The sequence below is a fragment of the Lichenostomus cassidix genome, chromosome 3 (genome assembly GCF_008360975.1).
Source record: "Lichenostomus cassidix isolate B80296 chromosome 3, HeHo_3.0, whole genome shotgun sequence".
In the NCBI taxonomy this organism is placed as follows: domain Eukaryota; kingdom Metazoa; phylum Chordata; class Aves; order Passeriformes; family Meliphagidae; genus Lichenostomus; species Lichenostomus cassidix.
Window position 1 is genome coordinate 66,513,668 of NC_139483.1, and position 20,427 is coordinate 66,534,094.

At 43.3% G+C, this 20,427-nt stretch overlaps 1 protein-coding gene across 4 annotated transcripts in view; it reads left to right on the forward strand.

The window, feature by feature from the left end:
• Positions 1 to 20,427, forward strand: part of FYN (FYN proto-oncogene, Src family tyrosine kinase) — a 139,833-nt gene that overhangs the window by 115,266 nt on the left and 4,140 nt on the right. For all 4 annotated transcript variants that reach the window (XM_085056152.1, XM_085056149.1, XM_085056151.1 and 1 more), the window contains 4 exons: positions 346 to 525; positions 2,336 to 2,412; positions 2,515 to 2,668; positions 11,061 to 11,192. In XM_085056152.1, the coding sequence (XP_084912278.1) occupies positions 346 to 525; positions 2,336 to 2,412; positions 2,515 to 2,668; positions 11,061 to 11,192 (543 nt within the window). The remainder of the gene's footprint in view (positions 1 to 345; positions 526 to 2,335; positions 2,413 to 2,514; positions 2,669 to 11,060; positions 11,193 to 20,427) is intronic.

The following is a 20,427-nucleotide window of genomic DNA, read 5'->3' on the forward strand; positions in this document are numbered from 1 at the left end:
TTGCAATTACTTGTTAGCAAGGGAATACATGAAGATGGGTTTCAGCAGTCCCATGTTTCTTACTCAGAGAAGGTTTCTGTGGAGATCACTGGAAATATTGTCTGAGTAGGGCAACAGCATTGTCCCCAGTGCCAATGGGAGTATTGTTTTTCACTAAAACAGAAAAAAACCTAAAATATGAAGGAGGCATGGGAGGAGTATAATGACAAGGCAACATGGGAACCCAAACTTTTAAAAATACCCTTATATTAAATGTCCTTGCTATTTTTTCCATTGGTTACATTAGATATCAGGCAGAAAAAGGAACAGAAGATATTTAATCTAACTAAGTGTCTGTGCTTGTAGGTACGTGGAATGGAAATACTAAAGTGGCTATCAAGACCCTCAAGCCTGGCACTATGTCTCCGGAATCCTTCTTAGAGGAAGCCCAAATCATGAAGAAGCTAAAACATGACAAATTGGTCCAACTTTATGCTGTGGTATCTGAAGAGCCTATCTATATTGTCACGGAGTACATGAGTAAAGGTGAAGCCAGAGCTGCTGTGCTTGATAATATTTTTTCTTTATTGGTGCTTCTTGGGGATATAGAGGGAGGTGCAGTGGGGTGCATGTCAGGAAGGAGAAAGGGAACAAGAGACTAGATTCACCTCTGGCTTTAGAAGAATGATGAATTCTACTATGAATTGGGTCCAAAACCTGATGTACAAAGAAAATTTTTACTAGCTGGGCGAGAGACAAGTTGGTGCAGCCTAAGTGACTCCAACTGCACAAGCATCTAAACTTACCCAACAAGTGATTTGCATTTTCTAGGTTTGATGACACTGCATGCTGCTTCCCAAGATCCTAGCTTTTCCTGGCATCAGAGAGTTCTCATGGCATCTTCTTTCAATGTTTACTTGTCAGCCTAGGATTTCTGTTTCTTCGTTTAGCAATCCTGAGTTCTATCACATGTACCTTGTTCTCAGCTCACACTTCACTTTCAGTCCACCCCATTTATCATCTTAATACATGACTTACACATATTATTCTTTCCCTCCTCTTTTTCTTGTACTTTCCCCTTCTCCCTTCTCTTTTCCTTAAACTACTTAGCTGGTAACGATATAGTAAAATCAGAAAAGGAAAACTTTTTGCTCTGTCAGATCTCCAGCAGGGGTGCTGAGAGCAGAGCAAAAAATCTGCTTGTTTTGGAAAAGCAAATTAACCAAATAGGAAACATAAGTTCTCACAGGGAAGTTTCATTGTACATTGGAGGATACAGTCTGAAATTTTAAGTGCATTCTTTCAGTCTATTTGGAGTTGACTTTTATTTTCCTGGCAGGTGCTTGCCCACCTCCCTCGTCAGAGGCATCCAAGCCCTGACTAACTCACACTTTAATCATATGTCTCAGTGACAAGCATATGCTTTTTCCCTTTAAAAATAAAGACTTTTCAAAACCCTTCTGAAGTATGTGGTTTATTTTGGCTTACTTTACTAGTTTGTACTGTAACATTTTACATCTTTGGATCTGAGCTTGAGACTGACGATTTATCAAGGGAGGAATGCCTAATCATCTGTCTTTTTCCCTTATTTATTTTACCAATTCACTGACCTTATTTAAAGGAGACTGCCACACTTCTCTGTTCGAATACAAGATCAGGATGGAAGCTGTAGCATCCTAGGCTCTTTTTTTCAAAGTGACAGGGTACCTTCTTGGTTTCCCTTGCACAGGAAAGCGATGTTCTTATATCTTTTGCTAAAGTTGCTTTCATTTCATCTCTTCTTTGTCTTCTCTAGATTTGCACAGCAATCTTCTAAAATTAATGGTTCATACTGTATTGAGTTCTGGGTTACCTAGAGGAAGAGCGCTACTAATTTCTAAGGAAAAATAGCCTTTGCTATAATCCTATCCCCCTTGGGCTCACCAGGCTCCAGGCTGACCTTTCTTTTGGAGCAGGTTGAGCTGGGATCTGACTTCTTCCATAAATTGTGTGGCTTGGATTTGAGCTGCTTCTTTGCAGCTAGCTGAGGCCTTTAGAGAGCAGCTGGTATGTAGTTTTAAAGAGCCCTGGAAAAGTTAAAAAAGATCAACTTTCTCAGTAATGATCAGGAAAATTTTAAACAATGTTGTTTCTTTTCCCTGCAACTCTCGTTGTACTAGCAGCACATTCTTCTACAAGCCAACCTTAAAGAGTGAAGCAAGCACAGTAGGAGAATTCGAAGATACTGTGGGATTTTTTGAAACTGTCCCCTGAACTTGAAATATTGCTGTCTTTAATGTTGCACATATTTCTGCACCTCCATTCTGATGAGTTGTTTTCCTAACATCTCTCTATTGTGTCAACTCTTCATTTGCAGGGAGTTTGCTAGATTTCTTAAAGGATGGAGAAGGAAGAGCTTTGAAGTTACCGAATTTGGTGGACATGGCGGCCCAGGTCTGTCTTCAGAGTATTGAGCACTTAGATGTACATGTGTTATGGCCCATGTATGTATGAGTTTGTTTTAAATGCACTGTTTGTGTTCTCTGCTGCTCACAGGTGGCTGCAGGAATGGCATACATCGAGCGGATGAATTACATACACAGAGACCTGCGGTCTGCAAACATCCTGGTGGGCAACGGCCTAATATGCAAGATTGCCGACTTTGGATTGGCAAGACTGATTGAAGACAATGAATATACAGCCAGACAAGGTAAATGCAGCAGCAGATGTGGCACTGAGTGTCATTCTTGTGACAAGGAAAGAGTGGAACATGGTTTTGGAAAGTTCTCTCTCCTATGCTTCAGGGCTGCTTTAAGTAAATCCTGAACACATATTAACTCCTGGCCAAAAGTTCACTGCTGAATGCACGTCCTAAAGAGAATGTCTTATTTCATTGTCTTTTCTTTGAAAACTGACCAAAATGAAACAAAGGTGAGGAGTGAGAACACAGCTGGAAGTGACAGTTAAGACAAGATCCTCATGATGCCATATCAAAGAGGATATTTTACTTACTAGCTATGAGAGTCTGAATGTGCTAATACAGAAAAGTGTATGTAAGCTATTTCTTTCACAGTGTATCTTCTAGTATTTACTAACCACTATTATCACTGCTGTGCTATTCTTATTTTCTTTATTTACAACAGGTCAAAGAGTTTTAGCTCTGTGCAATGGAGCTGTCTCTCTGAGCACTGTTTCCTTTGGGAACTTAAAAAGTTGATAGTAATGCCATTTTCCAGTGCCATGCAGGGCACTGGGCACAGACAACCACTGATACACACTATAGAAATGTATCAAAGAGTTTTGTAGCTTTTTCTAAAAAGCATGTGTGTTCAGACTGAGCCATGACACAGGCTCTTTGTATTTATTCTTTACAAGTCATGCTTAGTTGTCAGATGTTGGTCCAAGCTGCAAAGCTACGGTTTTGTTTTCCTTCTGCTGGCAGTACTTTGGTAGTGCTTGCTCAATATGTGTCGGTAAACACCACTCCATCCATTTCAGTTCCAAAGCCAAGGAGGGTCCCATTAAACCCTGTTGTTCGTCACCAAAAAGCACAGGCTGGCTAAATACTTCATAGCCTGCATTTACTGCCTCCTCTTGTGAGCTTCTTCTCTTGAGCAAAGTCAGCATAGACGGTGCCATTAATTCTTAGGAAAGAGCTAACCTCTTTCTGCAACTTTTTCTCTAAGTGTTGACAGAAGGAGCCAGAGAGTTTCCAGCATGCCTTGCCCTGGCCTGGGAGCAGCAGCAGCTCCCAGCTCTCAAGCTGTTCTCACCCCTCTGAACTCCTGTCAGCAGTACCCAGTCACAGGGATGTGGACCACAGGCTGCATCCACCCTAAAAGGTGCCTGCTTCACATTAGGTCAGCAAGGCTGATTATTTTGGTGGGGTTCTTAAAGAGCCTATGGTAGATACTAATGCAGAGCCTTAACCACTATTGATTTCAGCCCAAGGGTGGGAATTGCTTCTTGCTAGAAAAAAATAGGCTTGTGTCATGCTCTCCAGAGCAGTAAGACTGTCTGGAGAGGCTCTGGTAGACAGAAAGCTGCCTGCTTACTGTTCCCCTTTGTAAAACAAGAAGAATTTTCCCTGAACAAGGCAGGCAGATCCAGTCTGCAAAATGGCTTTGAAACAGTGTCCTATATTATCTCCATTTCTGCCTGGTTTGCTGCCATGTCTTTTGTTCCTCTTGGAAACCACCCAATGTATAGTTTTACATGACTAATTATTTATTTTCATAGACAAATATGTGACCTACTTGAGGCCAAATCTCTTCAGGCTCCTGATCCCTAGGAAATCCTGTGATGACCTGTTTGCCTCCCATTTTAAATCTCGCAGAACAGTTTTGCTCTCTTCACATGTTAAAAAAGCTGTGAAAACCTGCCTGACTGATACTGAGGAGAAGTTAAGGTTTTTAAATAAAAATCACTGGATTTGGGGTGGGGAAACTTGGAGGAAAGTGTAACACCTGGCCTGGCAGAGGGAGGGAGCACAGCCATAGGTATCTCCTGCCCTTCTTTCATGGCAGAAATCACTTGTGTTGAGGACAAAGTGTCTGGGAAGGGAGAATTAGTTTGGCTTCTACAATGCATTCCTAATGATTTGGAGAGCTGAATCATGTTTGCCTGGCTTCGTCTCCTGGTGCAAGTATGGAAAAGTCACCCATCCTTCCCATACTTGAGAGCAAAAGCCAGGCTGAAGTCCTTTAGGGCTACAGAATTCCTTAAAAGAGAGACCCAAAAAGCAGTAACCACATGCATCTTGTAGAAAAGTTTTTCTACTTCAACTAATATTTTTTGACCCTTTCTTTAGGGGTAGCTTTTTCTGGGAAGGGGTGCTTTTTTGACTGGGTAGCACACACTCAATTTGCATTTCATTGCAATTAACCTGGCTTCCAAGCCAGTTGGGCAGCCAGGGTGAGCCTAAGATTTATTGAGGGAGAAACATGGTTTCTAATGCACCACTGGATTTTTTTTTTTCCCAACTGGAATTCAGTTCTGATCTGTTTAGTTAAGCTTCAGTTTGAGCATTACTTGGTGGAGACCACAGTATCAGGAGGAAATGGTTGCCTCTGCTTGTTTCCCATGACCTATTACTTCAGCCTCCAAGGGAATGCATCTGGGGACTGCTCTGTTTATCTAGCTGACTACTGCTTCAGTGGGAATTTTGACACAGGAGGAAAGCTTGGCCAGCAGAGGGGAGGGGAATGGGGAGCGCTCCAGACTGGCAGCTCCTGTGGGAGAAAGGAAATGTTTTTCCTTGCAAAATCTGAAGATTAAAGTCTCTGGTCACTCTCTCCTCAGCAGTCATCCTTCTTTTGGCTTAAGTGTGTTAGTACAAAGCTCATTGTTGGCGTGGGGAAGAGGTGGTTTTCTCCAGCTTCGCTTGATCTCCTGCTCCCTTCCCCCACTGTCACTTTTGTCTCTGATTAAATATTTTGAAAGGAAACAGATGGGGATGCTTTGAGCCCCAGTGGGCTTGAGTGCAGGATTCCTGAACCTGTGTGGGTATTACTTAGCGTGGTGGTAATGTTTTACTGACCGGTTTATTTTCTTTTGGGTTTGAACAAAGGAGGCCTGACTGCTCCTGATTTATGAGAGGTAAATAAAAAGCAGTTCGTTGTCTGCACTGCCATTTCTCAGCAATTGTCGGGAAGGAAAGAGATGGTCATGTCACTAATGATTTAAAGTGTGTGACTAGCAGCTATATAGTGCCATTAAATAAACCAAAAAAAAGTTCTTGGCTTATAATGAGCATTTGGCTCCTCTTGCTTTAGAGGAAGTGAGTAATCAAAGGGGAAAAACATGCCTGTTTAGAGTGACGCCCATTTCAAAGGCTACACTGGTGGACTGTATTGCAGCCTACCCCATTGGGGCTTGCTTCTTTTGGCTGTTTGCTGTTGCAACATCTTCCCCACACACACAGTGTCAGGCATTGTGTCTTGCTTCCTTCCATTGGTGGTGGTGCTTGTGTCAGCCCTGTAAGGCAAGACTTAAAACTCCTGGTATCCTACGGGACAAAGAGAAACTTCCCATCACCTCCAGCAGAGGATTTCCCATGCAGTTCTGCTGCCCCTTACACTGATATGGTTCACAGTTGTGTGGAGTTTTGGCCAAGCACACAGCATTTTTGTGGGGAGTGCCAGTGCTCCACGGAGTCACTGGGTTACAGTTGTTACAATTCGAAGCAGTAGCAGCTGATACAAATTTCAAATGTCTTAATAAAAAAAAAATATGCAGAGTTATATTCCAGGCCATGTTTCTGCTGCACACACTGGTAGAACTTGCAGTAGTGCCACTCCAAGCACGCATGAAACAATAAGGATCTTTCTGATGCCTTCCAGACGAGTCAGAGCTATTTTGGGAGCTCTAATATGTGTTTGTAAACTTTCAGATAATTTTTGCCTCCTTAACACTTAGAAATAACTCCTTTCTGCCCTGCTTCTTAGTTTGATTGCTTCTTAGTTTGCTTTCCTAGAAATAAGGAGGGATTTTTCCCGCCTTCCAGGCTCCCTCCAGTCCCTTTTTAGGGGCTTGTTCACCAGCTAATCAGACCTGTTTTGTCTGTGACTGACTGTACTGCATTAGGGGCTTTGCAGGATGACTGCAGCATCCAGGGCTTTGTTCTCGCTCTTTACCTGCCATTCCCTGAGCCCAGCCCAGGAGCCGACAGGAGAAAGGACTCTTGGTTCTCAGCAACCGGGGCGGGGAGGGGGCAGAAATCACCAATATCCTCCTACAGAGATGCCATCTGCCCTGGGAGAAGGAGTACGGCCAGGTCAAGAGGAAGGGTGAGGGGAAGGAGGGCTACAGATGGGTGTTTAGCCCCGCAGTCCCTCCCTCACCCCCCGATGCCGGGGAGGGGTCTGCCTGCAGAGCCTGCTCCTCATCGCTGATGTTTGCCAGGCTTGTAATTTCATGTTCGTTCTCACAGCACAAAAAATGTAATTGCACCGTCCCTCCCACACGGCACTCATCATCGCCTGCCGGGGCTGACTCGTTTCCTGTTTCATGCTTGCTTCAGCACTTCATTTTTACCTTTTGAAGCTTTCCCTTTCCAGCCCCACAAGCAATTCAATGCCACACTATATTCCCTGGTTGCTAACCCAAGAACTCCCCGAGTTTTTGGGTCTTAGAGCTTGGGGTCCTGCACTGGGTTTAATTTTAAGGTACAAGAGGTAGCAGCTTTGCAGCATTTCCAGAAACAGGATTGTTATCAAGCTGGCAGTGGCTCTGGGGCATGAATTTCAGAGGTTTCTGCTTCATCAAGATTTAGATCTGAAAAAAAAACCAAAGCTCTGAGGGATTTTCACTTGCTTCAGAAAAAACCATGCTGAGAGTTGTATCTCAAGGTCACTCAATCATCGCAGCCCCCTCTGCTCCTTCTTGTCACATGACCTGCTTATAGCCAGCAAAGAATTAAAGCAGGGGCATGGATTGATTTTTCTCAAGGAAATCCTCCTGGGAGATAACCTGTGTGAATGCCTGGGCAGAGCTGTGCAGAGGTCCCAAGAACAGAACCGAGCCTCCCAAAAATCCTCACAGGCTCAGGGCTGGCTGCTCTAGCCATAAATCGTATCAGCAGCTTTGGTTTAATGTGGTTACAAGCAGTGCAGAAATCCAAAAAAGGCTTTCCCTGGGCTGAAACGTTTCAGAAAAAAGGGACTGAGATAAAAGCTGCAGATTAGTACCTCCTTTTGGGGCAAAGACAGACTATCCTGACCTGATAAATGCAGTGTGCGGTTGGTTTTTATGTGTGGGGTTACTGATGTGCTAGTTTATAATAAAACTGGTTCCAGAAAAAAAAAAAAGATAAATCCTTCCCCCACTGATGCAAAATGTGCCTTCAAAGTAGGAGATGGGCTGCCTTGTCAGCTGGCGTAATTTGGCTTATCAGATTTATTAACATGCTTGTCAGTAATACACGTTTTATCTGATGCTGTAATTTGTTTGCAGCACAAAGTCAGCTTGTTTAATAAGCTGCTGAAGCCTGGGCAGAGGGAGGGGGTAGGCTTTTTAGTCAATGTGTTGGGAAGAGAGTAAGCACAGGAACTGTGTGTCCATCAGGAGCCGTGCACAGCGTCCGGCCTGTGCGAACACTCCGTGCAGCCACAGCAAGCAGGAGGCTTCAGGGCAACGCTCAACACATCTGGGAATTTCTGTGCTTTCACAGCAGTGCACTGTCTCTGTCTCCAGTGCCCAGGCATTGAATGAGAGGCAACAGCTTGAAGGGGGATCCCTGCTGGACAAACACATACACCCCCATGCACACAACCTGTGTGTGATCTCCTGGTGTCATGGCAGCACTTGTGTTGTACCTGCAGGTGACCAGCCTGGTGTGTTCTCAGTGGTTTATGATGTCCCTTCACTGACACCTCTGCCACACTGGATTGCAGACTCTCTTGGACCATCTAGCCTCCGACATGTGTTGCAGGGCCAGAAGACCATGAGGCAGGGCTCTGCTAGCAAGCTCTCTGCCAAGGTTGCATTTTTCTCCTCCCCATCTACCACTCCAAATCTGTCATCTATCAGGAGATACGGCAGAATGTGATTTTTTATATTAGTTGCTGTAGACAGAGAATCATCCACAGCAGGGGCAATGTAGAGAAGTAATGAATAGCTGTCCTGTCATTGGAAAATCCACAGCACAGACCATTTGTCTTTCCAGCAGTTCTCATCACACTCCAGTGAGAATTGTACTGCTCTAGCTCTCAGGAAAAGGGATGTCCTAGAATTGATCCCTCTTCTCAGAGACTTACCTTGCTTCTCATCTTCCTGTGGTTTTACAACACACCACATACTTATCTCACAGTGCCACACTGGCAGTAGGTTGAGGAAGACAAAAACACTGGGGGAGTTGGCCACAAAAGAGTCTGAAGAGATTTCCTTCCTCCAAAGATGAGTTGTAGGTGGTTGCTACCTTTGGATCTGAGTATGTAGCACAAGGGAATTGTAGCAGATTTGGCTAAGTTTCTCAGAAAAATACAGCTGAGTAAAGAAAAAAAAATTGTTGAATAAAATGTGTTTAACACGCAAACAAGCAAACCCTCCTGCATGGCCATCTCACACAGTGCCAGCCAATGTCCAAGGCTCCAGGCTCCTGGCCAGCCTGGAGCTATTCCTTTGTTCAGCTGGCACAGGGTGTGTGTACTGTCTCGTCTGCACGTAGGAGAGAGCAGAGGGACATTGGCCCTCACGTTCAGGGCTGCCTGCATAGGCCCGTCTAAAGCCATGCACTGCAGGCCTAGGGAGCCTGACAACCACATACACACAGCTTGCAGTTTTTCCAGGGATTGACATGGGCTGTACAGCCCCAGGATCTCCTGGCAGCTGGAGCATCTGGTTGCCAACCCCACGTGCCTGCTGGTGGTGCTGAAGCAGGGCCAGCTTCCAGGACAGAGGCTCAAGTGATGGCAGCTGCTGCTGCCGAGAACTCACACATCACAGCTAAGGCGATTTTTAAGAGAAGATGAAGCTCTGGAAATTTTGAGTCTTGTAAACCAGGATTGGTCACACAAAGAAGTGTGAGTGGGGGAGATTGAGACCAGAGACAAGCACCCAAATTTTAGTTCCTTCCTACATATCAACCAATGAAAATACATAAGAGACAGACTTTAAAAAGTGCATAGGCATCCAGAAGTCCTCTGGCACCTTTGCAAATCTAACCGGTGATGTGCTGATGCTTAACTAGGCTTAAGTTCCCAGCTTCAGGCATTAGGGATTTGAAACTGTCTCTTGCATCTTTTTCATCATTTAGCAGGACATTTTCAAGTCATTTAGCAGGACTTACTTGAGCAGCTACAGTTTTCCCTAGAAAAAAAATATGTATTTGTTTCTGAGTACTAGTCTCTCTTAGGATCATTTACATGTAGAGCAGAAAAAATTTTAGCACGTAGAAGTTTTACTAAGTAAGGAGATAAGAATTACTATGTTTACTTTGTACTGTAAGTCACATCAGATTGGGGTGTATGGCAGAAGATACAGGACATTGAGCACTGGATGTGATGGCAGAACAGTGCCAGCAGGGAACTCTCAGCTGTGCCATAAGTTCACTCCCTGAGAGTGATTTGCCCATATTGTTACACTTTCACACTTGTCCTGAAAGCAAAGGTAACTTTTATGAGAGGATGATGTGAAGTCGAAGTCAGTATGTTTCCAAATTCAAGAGTGTTTGTCACTAGGGATCAGCAATAAGAAGTGCAACTCTTTTGCTTGTATGTTAATACAAGGCACCAGGGAAATGCCTGCATATTTCTTCGTACATACTATGAGTTAATTATTACCACAAGACTTTTCTTTAAAGTCATACTGAAAATATTTTCCCTAAGAAAACAGTAAAGGATTGGAAAAGCAAATAAATCAGTGTTTAAAGGCTCGTTATCTTACTATCCTTACTGCAACTGGCTCCTGCAAGCTCTGATGATGGATGAGCGCATTAGAACTGCACGTATTTAAGGCACTACAGGCTTTTCAGTGCCAGGAGCTTAAAGTACACTGTCAAGTTATAAATCACAGGCCAAAGTTGTGCCTTGACATCAAGCACTCCAAGCAACTCAAATGGCAGTATTATTTTAAAGTCCTTGCATGTTTCTAGTGAAATATTAGGTTTGCTTTTCATTTATGTTTTCACCATGTTTGTTTGCATTTTGCTCAGCTTGAGCAGGCAAACCGGGAGGTACATTTCCAGTATATCTCATTTCTACTTATATGTGCTACCCATATTTGACTTGCAAATGTTGCAGGGAAATGTCAATTTAAAACATTTTGGGAAAAAGAATTTCTATTCTTTTGGCTTTCTATTTGGCTTATTTGTTTTTAAAATGGGTTTGGAGTTTTTTCGTTTTATAAAACTTAAAACTTGAATTAAAATGTCTTATCCTTGTTTTGGGATGTGGGACAAACCCACCCCTTCCCTACTTCATCTTTTGTGATGCTCTACATGTTCTGCCCACCTGTCCTCTCCGACTGTCCTCCATGGAGCTGTTGGTTAACACTTTTCTGCAGCTCCTTCCACTTGCACGTGTTGCAGAACACAACAGTCACCTGTAAACTGGTGCTTTGGTTCTGTCTCTATTCTGGTTAAGACTAGTGTATTCTTTCTTTAGGTGCAAAATTTCCCATTAAATGGACTGCGCCAGAAGCAGCACTGTACGGAAGATTCACAATAAAGTCTGATGTGTGGTCTTTTGGGATCCTACTGACAGAGCTGGTAACAAAAGGGAGAGTGCCATACCCAGGTAAGAAAAATGTCATGCTTCACCTGGAAAAAGGAGTGGGAAGGGGCTATATATTTAAGCTGGAATGTTTATTTATATTTACTGAGCTAAAAGGAGAATGGCTATAATGCATAATTCCTGTGTATGCTTGAAAACAGTTCTGACTCAAAGCTGTTTTGTGATGGTCATGATAAAAATGACAAGGGGACAATTCAGCATATTTATTTCTAATGTTTTAATTGGGCTCAATTCAATTAATATAATTTCTAGACAACTAATGAAAGCAGTGTAAAATTATTATATTCTGGAGCAAATAGCTCTCCACAGTATTGCATTTACTTTAAGATACCAACAGTTAAACTCCCAGAGAGGCCTTACTGTGTTTATGCTGTCACTCTGGTTCACTGCAAGGTTTGATGACTGTCTGAATGTCTGGTGTTATCAAATCTCTTTTTCATAAACTCTTAAATTTCAATCCTTGCTTTTGAGATGGATGGAAAGGGGAGAAAATTATTCTGTAATGTGCGGACCAGAGCTCATGGCAGGGTCACAGCAGGGCCGGATTCTCTGCATGGGGGAACTGGAGGCCCCATGGCTCTTTGTTGAAACCCTGCCAAGTGTCCAATGGATTAAGATTTGTAGGAGGGGATGATTGGATCTGCCTATGCAGAGTTTTTCATTCTGTTGCCCTCCTGAAGACTGTAGGCATTCAGGTGAAGAGGAAAGGGGTGAGGTGAAAGTCATGCATTACGTGGAAAAGAATTTAATCCCTTCTTTTTCTCACCAGTGCAGATATTAACAAGAGGGCATGCCCTACATTTAAAGATGCATCTAACTGCATTTTTGTTATTTTTATTTTAAAAAAATAATTCTGTAAATACTTAACAGTCTGGCTGTGTGCACTGCAGCTGATTTAATGGAAAGTGCCCTACAGCAGTTTCAGTTTTCCAATCTGTGCTGTGATCAAGCAGTTGGATCCTTATATCAAATTGAGCAGGAGAAGCATCAGGATGGAGTTCGGTTTATCCTGTGGTGTCTCACACCACTTCAGAAACCTGAACTCAACAAATTAATCTTCCAGGACTTTTATCAGGAATTTCAAGTTCACTAACACCTAGCAGCTGGTAGCTGATATTTGAGAAGAGAATATGGGGACTGGAAGGCATCTCATGATCAGCAGTGAACTTTGGCATGATTAACAGGGAGCAGCTTAGCAAAGCTGTGGCCGTGACAACCAAAAGAGGTAGCAGAAAATATGATGATGTGTTTCTGTGGAATGGATCAGTCCCTCTGCCCAGCACTTCCCCATGTGGGGTGTTGCCTCCAGTCAGGGCAGCTGTGTCACCAGTCAGCACAAAAGTCTTCCTGCCATGAGGATTCCTGGTAGTGGTGTGGGAAAGCCATGATTTCCACAGGTTTATTGAGGATTAAATGCAGACATGGCATGGTGTGCAAACATTGAAGACAGAAAAGTAATGTATAAGATCTAGTTGATGTGGTGTTGCTCTCAGAGGGTGGGCAATGTTCCTGACTGGGCGGCAGGAAATCCCCAGTCACTGCCAGCAGAGTGGGTGCAAGGAGCTGTCACCAGCCAGGGCACAGTTAGGGTGAAAATACCATTCCATGCAAAAACAACCATCTAAGCCCCATGTTTACTCACAGATCTGTAACTGAAGACAGTGTTGGCCATGGTTGCAGAGGATGTCTACACTTCATAAATGTTCCTTTCTCTCCCTAAAGGAGAAAGAGTCCACAGGATGTGCATTTAAGTGCTTGCAATATATAACTTCTTGTAGGAGCCATGACAGTAATCTCAGGCATGGGCTGTGTCTTGAAATTCTGGACAGTTTTATTACACAGCAGCTTAAGCACATCAAAGACAAGCAGCAGCATCTCTCCTCTTTCAGCACTGTCCTACCCCTTCATCCCTCACTACATAAAGCCCTCATGTGCCTAAAGTCCTTCTGGCTCACTCTCCCCCACCTGCACTAGGGAGACACCAAGTAGCTGGAAGCAATTTTTTGTGTGTTACATATCACAGAGTCAGCAATTTTCTGGACAGTCTTGGTTACACCCTGCCCACAATCTATGCCAGGGCCACTCCTCCCCATCAGGACTCCCACATTGTTCATCTGGGAGGCCTTAACCATTCTCATGGCCACCATCACTCCCCCCTGTCAGTTTTACCTAAGGGCAGCCTCAATCTTACATTTGAATGTCCAAAGTCTTTGCAGATTTCAGTCCAGTCTCATTCCCCAGACCCTAAATGGGAAAGTTTTTACAGGCTGAGGCAACAGTGGAGGGGAACTGGGACGTTCTCAGAAGGGTCTGTCTTTGCAAGTGGATTGAAAAGAGAGCTTGGACTTCCTAAGGCAACAAAGGTGTCCTGAGCTCCTTAGAAAAGACTCTTTTCCCCTGATGTAGAAAGGACCATCTATCTCCTCCTTCCTGCTGGGAAGAGGAAGGACCTTGTGAAGGACAAAGTTTCATGAATACAAATCCCTGTCCAAGATAGGGAGTAGGGATCAGATGCGCCCTGATGCACAGAGCTTTTCCTGCCATCATGGTATGTCTTGTACAAGGAGGAAAAAGGGATTTCAGTCACCCTGAGAGTCAAGACTCAGCCCTCTTCACGCAAGTATACAACCCATAGGTGAGACAGTGCAGTCTGTTGGCACTGCCAGCCACTTTGGCACCCAAGATGTGACACTGGAAAGTGTCAGCCTTGAAACAAAGCATGTCACAGAGCTGTCTGTGTGCTGTAATATCCAGTTTCTGAAATAGTTGTGGGCATGTTGTCCTGATGTTCCTACTTACAGTTTGTAGCAGGCTGGGAGAAGTGGAGAGAGGCCCTCAGACAAAGGGATTGCTCTCTTGCTTGACAAGCTCGTAGTGCCTGGAGAGATTATTTATAGCACACATCCCAGTCCTGGGGTGGTACTCATGCCTGCAGGACACCATACCTCGTGCCTTCTGAGGTCTGGAACAAGGCATTGTTTTAAGCTTGTGTAGAAGGAGGGAGAAAAACAATAAGTAGGACAGAGGGGGAAGGCAGGCAATTTATAGGAGGGAATCAGACTGGGTGGAACAGAACTTGGCATTCTTTGTTGCACATATTTCAACCAGTTCCTGTCCTGATGCCCCATTTTGGAAGAGAGGCTGGTGCAGTGGTGAAATACATGAGCAGTAAAGATTTTGCTGGTAGAGATGACGATCAGGCTAGAGTTCATAATCAAGCTTTGCCCCAGACCCTATAGCTCCCACAAGCAAGACCAATTTTTTGACAGTTGTCCTCATGTTCATGCTTCAACCAAGCCTGTTTTTCTGTCAGTGGTCATAATGGGCCACTATGATAACTAATCTAAGCACTTTTTTTATGCTTTCTTATTGTTTTCACAAGGCAGCCGATTGAAACAAGCAACTTCCACAGTCTTTCTGGGCATTGAGGTTCTATTTCCACTGTTACAGTGGGGAAATAAAAAATGGCTTGGGGCAGAGGAGGAGCCAAGCTTAAGAAATAGTCTGCTTAGTGGACCTTTTTCAGTCAGTTTCTTTCCTCTTTGACAAATGCCCTTTCCTAGCAGTAGTTGGAGAATTTGTGGGTTTTGCCCCTTCTGCTTTCTGGAGTACTTGTCACATCAAAAGCATTTTCATTTTAAGTCTGGTGTGACTGCCACCATAATGCTACCCACATTGCTGCCTCTGGCCAGGCAGCTCTTTGAGTCTGGGCTCCAAGCAGCCTTCAGACAGCTGTATTCAGCCTGCTCATCCTGGGGGAAGCTGCGCCACAAGTGCCAGAGAGCCTGTGGTACCCATGCCTGGGGCAAAGTACATATCAGCAAGCCAGCATAGGTGGCTGTGGCATTATCATGAATGGTAAATAAGGTTGAGAGAGGTGTGTACTCAGCACATAGAATAGATAAGGTCAGGTGGGTTTATCTGTAAGCAGGAAAGCTCCACTCACAAGTGCTGTAGCTCAAAGTTGCATCAATTAATCTATGTTACCAGACTAATAATAACTTACTTTAAAAAACAAAATCAAAGCAGATATTGATAGTCTGGCTTTCTGGGTGCTTTGAGGATGAGGAGATGTTGGGGGTTTTCAAGCCTTGCTTTCTATGTGAAGTGGCATTGACTTTTAGATTTTTAAAACTTGTTACTACTTTTCCCCAGAAGTAACTAGGTTCGCATTGCACTCAGTAAGAACAGCATTCAAAGGTTGTCTTCCCTGAGGAGCAGCTTTTCTGTTCCCTTCTGTGCACAGTATTAGTTTGATCTTTGGTGTGAAAGCATCAGTGGGTCTGGAAGGTTCTCAGTCTGTGTATTGGGTTTGCATGGCCAAGCTTTCATAGCAGGGGGGTTCCTGAGAAGAGGCTGTGACCCTGTGGGAGGCCCATGGAGAGAGGAGCCCCTGCTGGAGCAGCCTGTCCTTGAAGGACTGTACCCTGCGGAAGAGTGACCCACACAGCTGGGGAGGGCTGTTGCCCATGGGATGGACTTACATTGGAGAAGTTCATGGAGAAGTTCATGGAGAGCTATCTCCCATGGTAGGAACCCCATGTGGGAGCAGGGGAAGGACTCCTCTCCCTGAGCAGCAGAGAAACAACCCCTGATTAAGTGACCATAACCCCCATTCCGTGTTTCCCTGGAGGAGGAGCTAGAGCTAGGAAGGAGGGAGGGGCATGGATAAGGTATTTTTGAGGTCTTATTTGATTTCTTATTATCCTACTCTGATTTTGTTAGCAATAAATTCAATTGATATCTCTACTTCTAGCCTGTTTTTTCTGTGACATTATTCAGCGAGTGATCTATCCCAGTCCTTATCTTAATTCATGAACCCTTCATTATATTTTCTCTTCCCTGTCCAGCTGTTGAGTGGAACTGAGAGACTTTGGTGGGTGCTTGGAATCCAGCCAGGGTCGACCCACTACAGTCTAAGAGAAGAAAGCAAGAACAAAGTAGCCTAAAACAATAATTCTTCTCACTGGACTTCACATGTCCCAAAAAAATCTGTATATCTCATTCGTTTTGATGCAGGGACACTCCCTAGTTAGTTTCCTGTCTTCTGGAAGAGCAGCATTGCCCAGATCTGTGCTATTTGCACAACTGCTTTTCTCCATTTAATCAAGCTAAGAGCACATCAAAGTACTTTCCAGTGTTTTCTTTAGCCACAAATGGAAACTCCACATCCTCTTTTTGTGTCACAGTAACTCTTAAAGTAACTCTTAAAGTCACTGTAACTTAAAGTTCCTGCAACTTTTTTCTAGGAAAAGCCAAGCAGTATTGCGTTTCTGTCCCCAGTCTATATGGGCAGTAGATTTTTATTGCAGTGAGCATTAGAGTGGCCATATCCTGTGGCATCCTGAGATTATTGAAGGTTTCACGAATAAAGCTGGATGGTGGGAGATTATTTGACTTTTGGTCTTCTCAGGGAATAAAAGGATAATGGAAAAGCCATGTTGTGGAAAAGGGATGTTTTCTTCTTGGTCCAGATCGTAATTTCAGAAATATCATGAGCACAAGCTGTTTTTTCATAGAATTTTAGAGTGATAGCATAGTCTGGGTTGGAAGGAACCTCTTAAAGGTCATCTAGTCCAATCCACCTGCAATAAGCATGGACATCTTCAACTATATCAGGTTACTCGGAGTCCTGTCCAACCTGAACCTGAATGTTCTGAGAGATGAGGCATCCATGACCACTTTGGGCAACCTCCTCTAGTGTTTCACCACCCTCATTGTAAACCTGCTCTGGTGATTCACCACCCTCATTACATCTAACCATTGAATCTCCTGCAGTTTAAAACCATTACCCCTTGTCCTATCACAACAGGCCCTGCTAAAAAATTTGTCCCCATTGTAGGCCCCCTTAAAGTACTGAAAGGCCACAAAAAGGTTTCCCCAGAACCTTTTATTCTCCAGGCTGAACAATCCTGATTTTCTCAGCCATTTCTCATTTCATGGTCCTTCTCTGGACTCGCTCCAACAGGTCAATGTTGTTCCTGTGCTGGGACTCCAGAGCTGGATGCAGCACTCCAGGTGGGGACTCACCAGAGCACAGCAAAGGGGCAGAATCACCTCCCTCATCCTGCTGGCCATACTGCTTTGGATGTAGCCCAGGACATGTTTGGCTTCCTGGGCTGCAAGTGCACATTGCTGAGTCATGTCCAGCCTCTCACCCCCAAGTCCTTCTCCACAGGGCTGCTCTCAGTCTGTTCATCCCCAAGCCTGTATTGATACCAGGGGTTGCCCCAACCCAGGTGGAATAGCTGTACCCAAAAAAACAATATTGCTAAGTATTTTATTTCACAGATTTAAGGATTTTAGGATAAACTCTTAAGGGTTCTGGAAGCATACTGCAAGCAGAATGTCATTTATTATTTACTAAGAGTTGAAACTCTTGGGTATTCATTAGGAGAGAGGAGTTGTACAGACTGCTCAGATATTCTCTCTGTGGTGTTAGAAGTGCAGATATGACAGACTCCTGCTATCAAAAGAGAAACACTAAAACTTGCAGGTTAAGAAAAATAAATCTATAGAATAGGTTTGTAAACATAAATAGGCCTTTTAAGAGGTAAAATGTATACCTGAAGCACTGCTATTTTTCTAAGTCTGGCTAATAATCCAATTGATTTAGATATAAAAGTCTTTGAAAGTCTATCTTTAAGTTAGCAGTACAAATCAAAACCAACAGAATTTCTTTGGCAAATGCTAGGTGCTTCAGCCCTTGCTGTATGTATGAATTCCAGTAAGAAACTTGGGGATTACTTGGTTTAGTTTCATAGCTGGGTTTTACTGCAAGGGAAGGGAAAGGGGAAAGGAGAAAGGAAAAAAAGGGCATTTTCCTGGATTAAACTGTGATGAGAAAACCTGGCTTGACTCACTTTCCAGGGACAAAAAAATGACTGTGATTTCAGACAGCAATGTTTCTTTCATGTTCTTCTTTTTACCTTTTTGTTAAACAAAGGAAAGTGAAGAGCTGTTTATGTTTTTCCTTCCCCTTCTGTCTCCTCAGGGTTTTTCTTCCAGCACAGTTCGTTATCAGGTTTCAGAGTGTGCTTTGCAGCACTGAGTAAAGCACTGGATAAAAATACCAAACATTTGATATCTTAGAACAACAAATCAGCTGGGAAGGAGATTTTCTGCTGCTGTTGCTTCCGTCCATGTTGTACTTAAGGATGTACTGCCAAAATAAAAGCAAAGAATGCAGCTTGTTAGTGGTTTAGGTATATACAACAGATGAGTTACTGGTAACAGTTATTCTCATAGCCTTTAATATGTAAGGGAAGCAAAGCACAGCAGAAGTTCTTACCACAAAACACGAGGTAATTCAGCTGATTCAAAGACAAGAATATAAAAAGAGGTGCAGATTTTTGTTCAAAACACAAATTTATGAAACTAATATTGAGCACACAATGTGAACAAAATGTGCATGTTTTTTCTTGTAGTATCTTGAAAACAGCAAGGCCAGAAGTGTGAGTTGATGCTGCCTTGGGTTTCAGATGACTAACAGACTACTAGTGTTGTTTTGTAATAGAATGAAAAAGTAAAATATCTTTGGAAATGTTCTTGCTGGATTGTGAGGAACACCCAAATGTTTGTTCAATGTATTCTGATTTGTTGTGAGCCTCTGTGATGTAACAACATCAGTTTGGAGTCAATAATACAAGAGAACCTTAACTCTATACAGAATCTGATGTCTGCAGAGGATTGTTATTAGTCTGTTTTCATCATTTTGAAGTCCTAACCATAGTCCACTTTAGGTACTACACAGTGTTTGCTCCTGGTTATAAATATCTAACACCAAAATTCTGGTGGGTGGATGCAGCTGATAAATGAAACACAAGAAACCAGTTCTGAAGTGCTGGTCTGCAGGTTAGGGAATACTGTAAATCAGTAATCTAACCTTTCTTTTTTGCAATTGTCACTGCTAAAGGGAACATTAGGGAGAGGCCTGTAGGAATATGAGACAGTTTTCTGGAGAGGTTCCTCCATGCGCAACAGGCAGCAAAAGACACAGTGCCCCATGTTCCCTTTCTCCTTTCCCCTCCCTCACAGTAAAACCCATATATGAAACTAAACCAAGTACTCCTCATGTTTGAGAATGGGAGGTGCCGCAGTAAGCTAAGCAGAACCGTGCTGTGACCTGGACATGGATAACTGAGAGCCCAAATATAAATACAAGGAATAAGTGGGGAGACCATGCCAGGGGTAGTTACAGTAGTCGGCTAGGAATATGATTGTTGCTGAGATGCTGCAAATGGATATCAGGAGGAGGAAATTACCTTACACGAGAAGAGGAAAATGGGTTTTGTAATCCTAACATGAGATGAGAATCTAGATGTGGATGGTCAGGAAAGGTGGTGTTTTGCAGATGTTTCTTTCAAAGCATCTTTAATAATTAAACACAGCCAGGACATGAGGATACAGTGTAAAGACCAAATCCAAGGATACAGCCAAGGTACCAGCCTAAATGCTATGTATGTAGTGTAAGGATTTTATTCCCTGTCTTGGTTTAACCCCAGCCAGTAACTTAAATACCACACAGACACTTAACTCACTCCCACTGCCCCTTGCCCCAAGCCCCTCAAGGTGGTATGGGGAGGAGAATCAGAAAAAAAGGTAAAACCTTTTCCTCTTATCTTGACAGGGTAATATCCTCCTGCTGGTATCCAAGAGGCTGAGATAATAACAGTTTCATAACTGAAATAAGGTGAAATATAATAATAATTTTAATGAAAATGAAAAAGAGAGGCATATAAGCCAAGAAAAACAAATAATGTACAATACAGTTTCTCCCAGCTTCTTGTGCACCTCCTCACTGGCAGAGCAAGAGAAACTGAAAAGTCCTTGATTTAGGATAAACTCTATTTATCAACAACAAAAACATCAGTGTGTTACCAACATTATTCTCATACTAAATCCAAAACACAGCATTGTACCAGCTACTAGGAAGAAAGTTAACTCTATCCCAGCCAAAACCAGACATTCCCACTAGTCAAAGTGTAGAGTAGATAAATGAATCTATATTGAAGACAGTGATTGAATTATTCCTCACAAAGCAGCACACCAAAAATATGAAGTTTTGGGTTCTGGAGGTGGAACAAATAAACTTTTCAAAAGGACACACTGAAAGAAGAAAGTGAAGGATTTCCAGGGAAGGATGGTGTCACGGAAGCCAGAAAGAGGATAAGCTAACAGAAAGTGCAACATTGAGGTGCTGGTTTCTAGATTGACCGTGGAGAAACTTAAGTGTCCC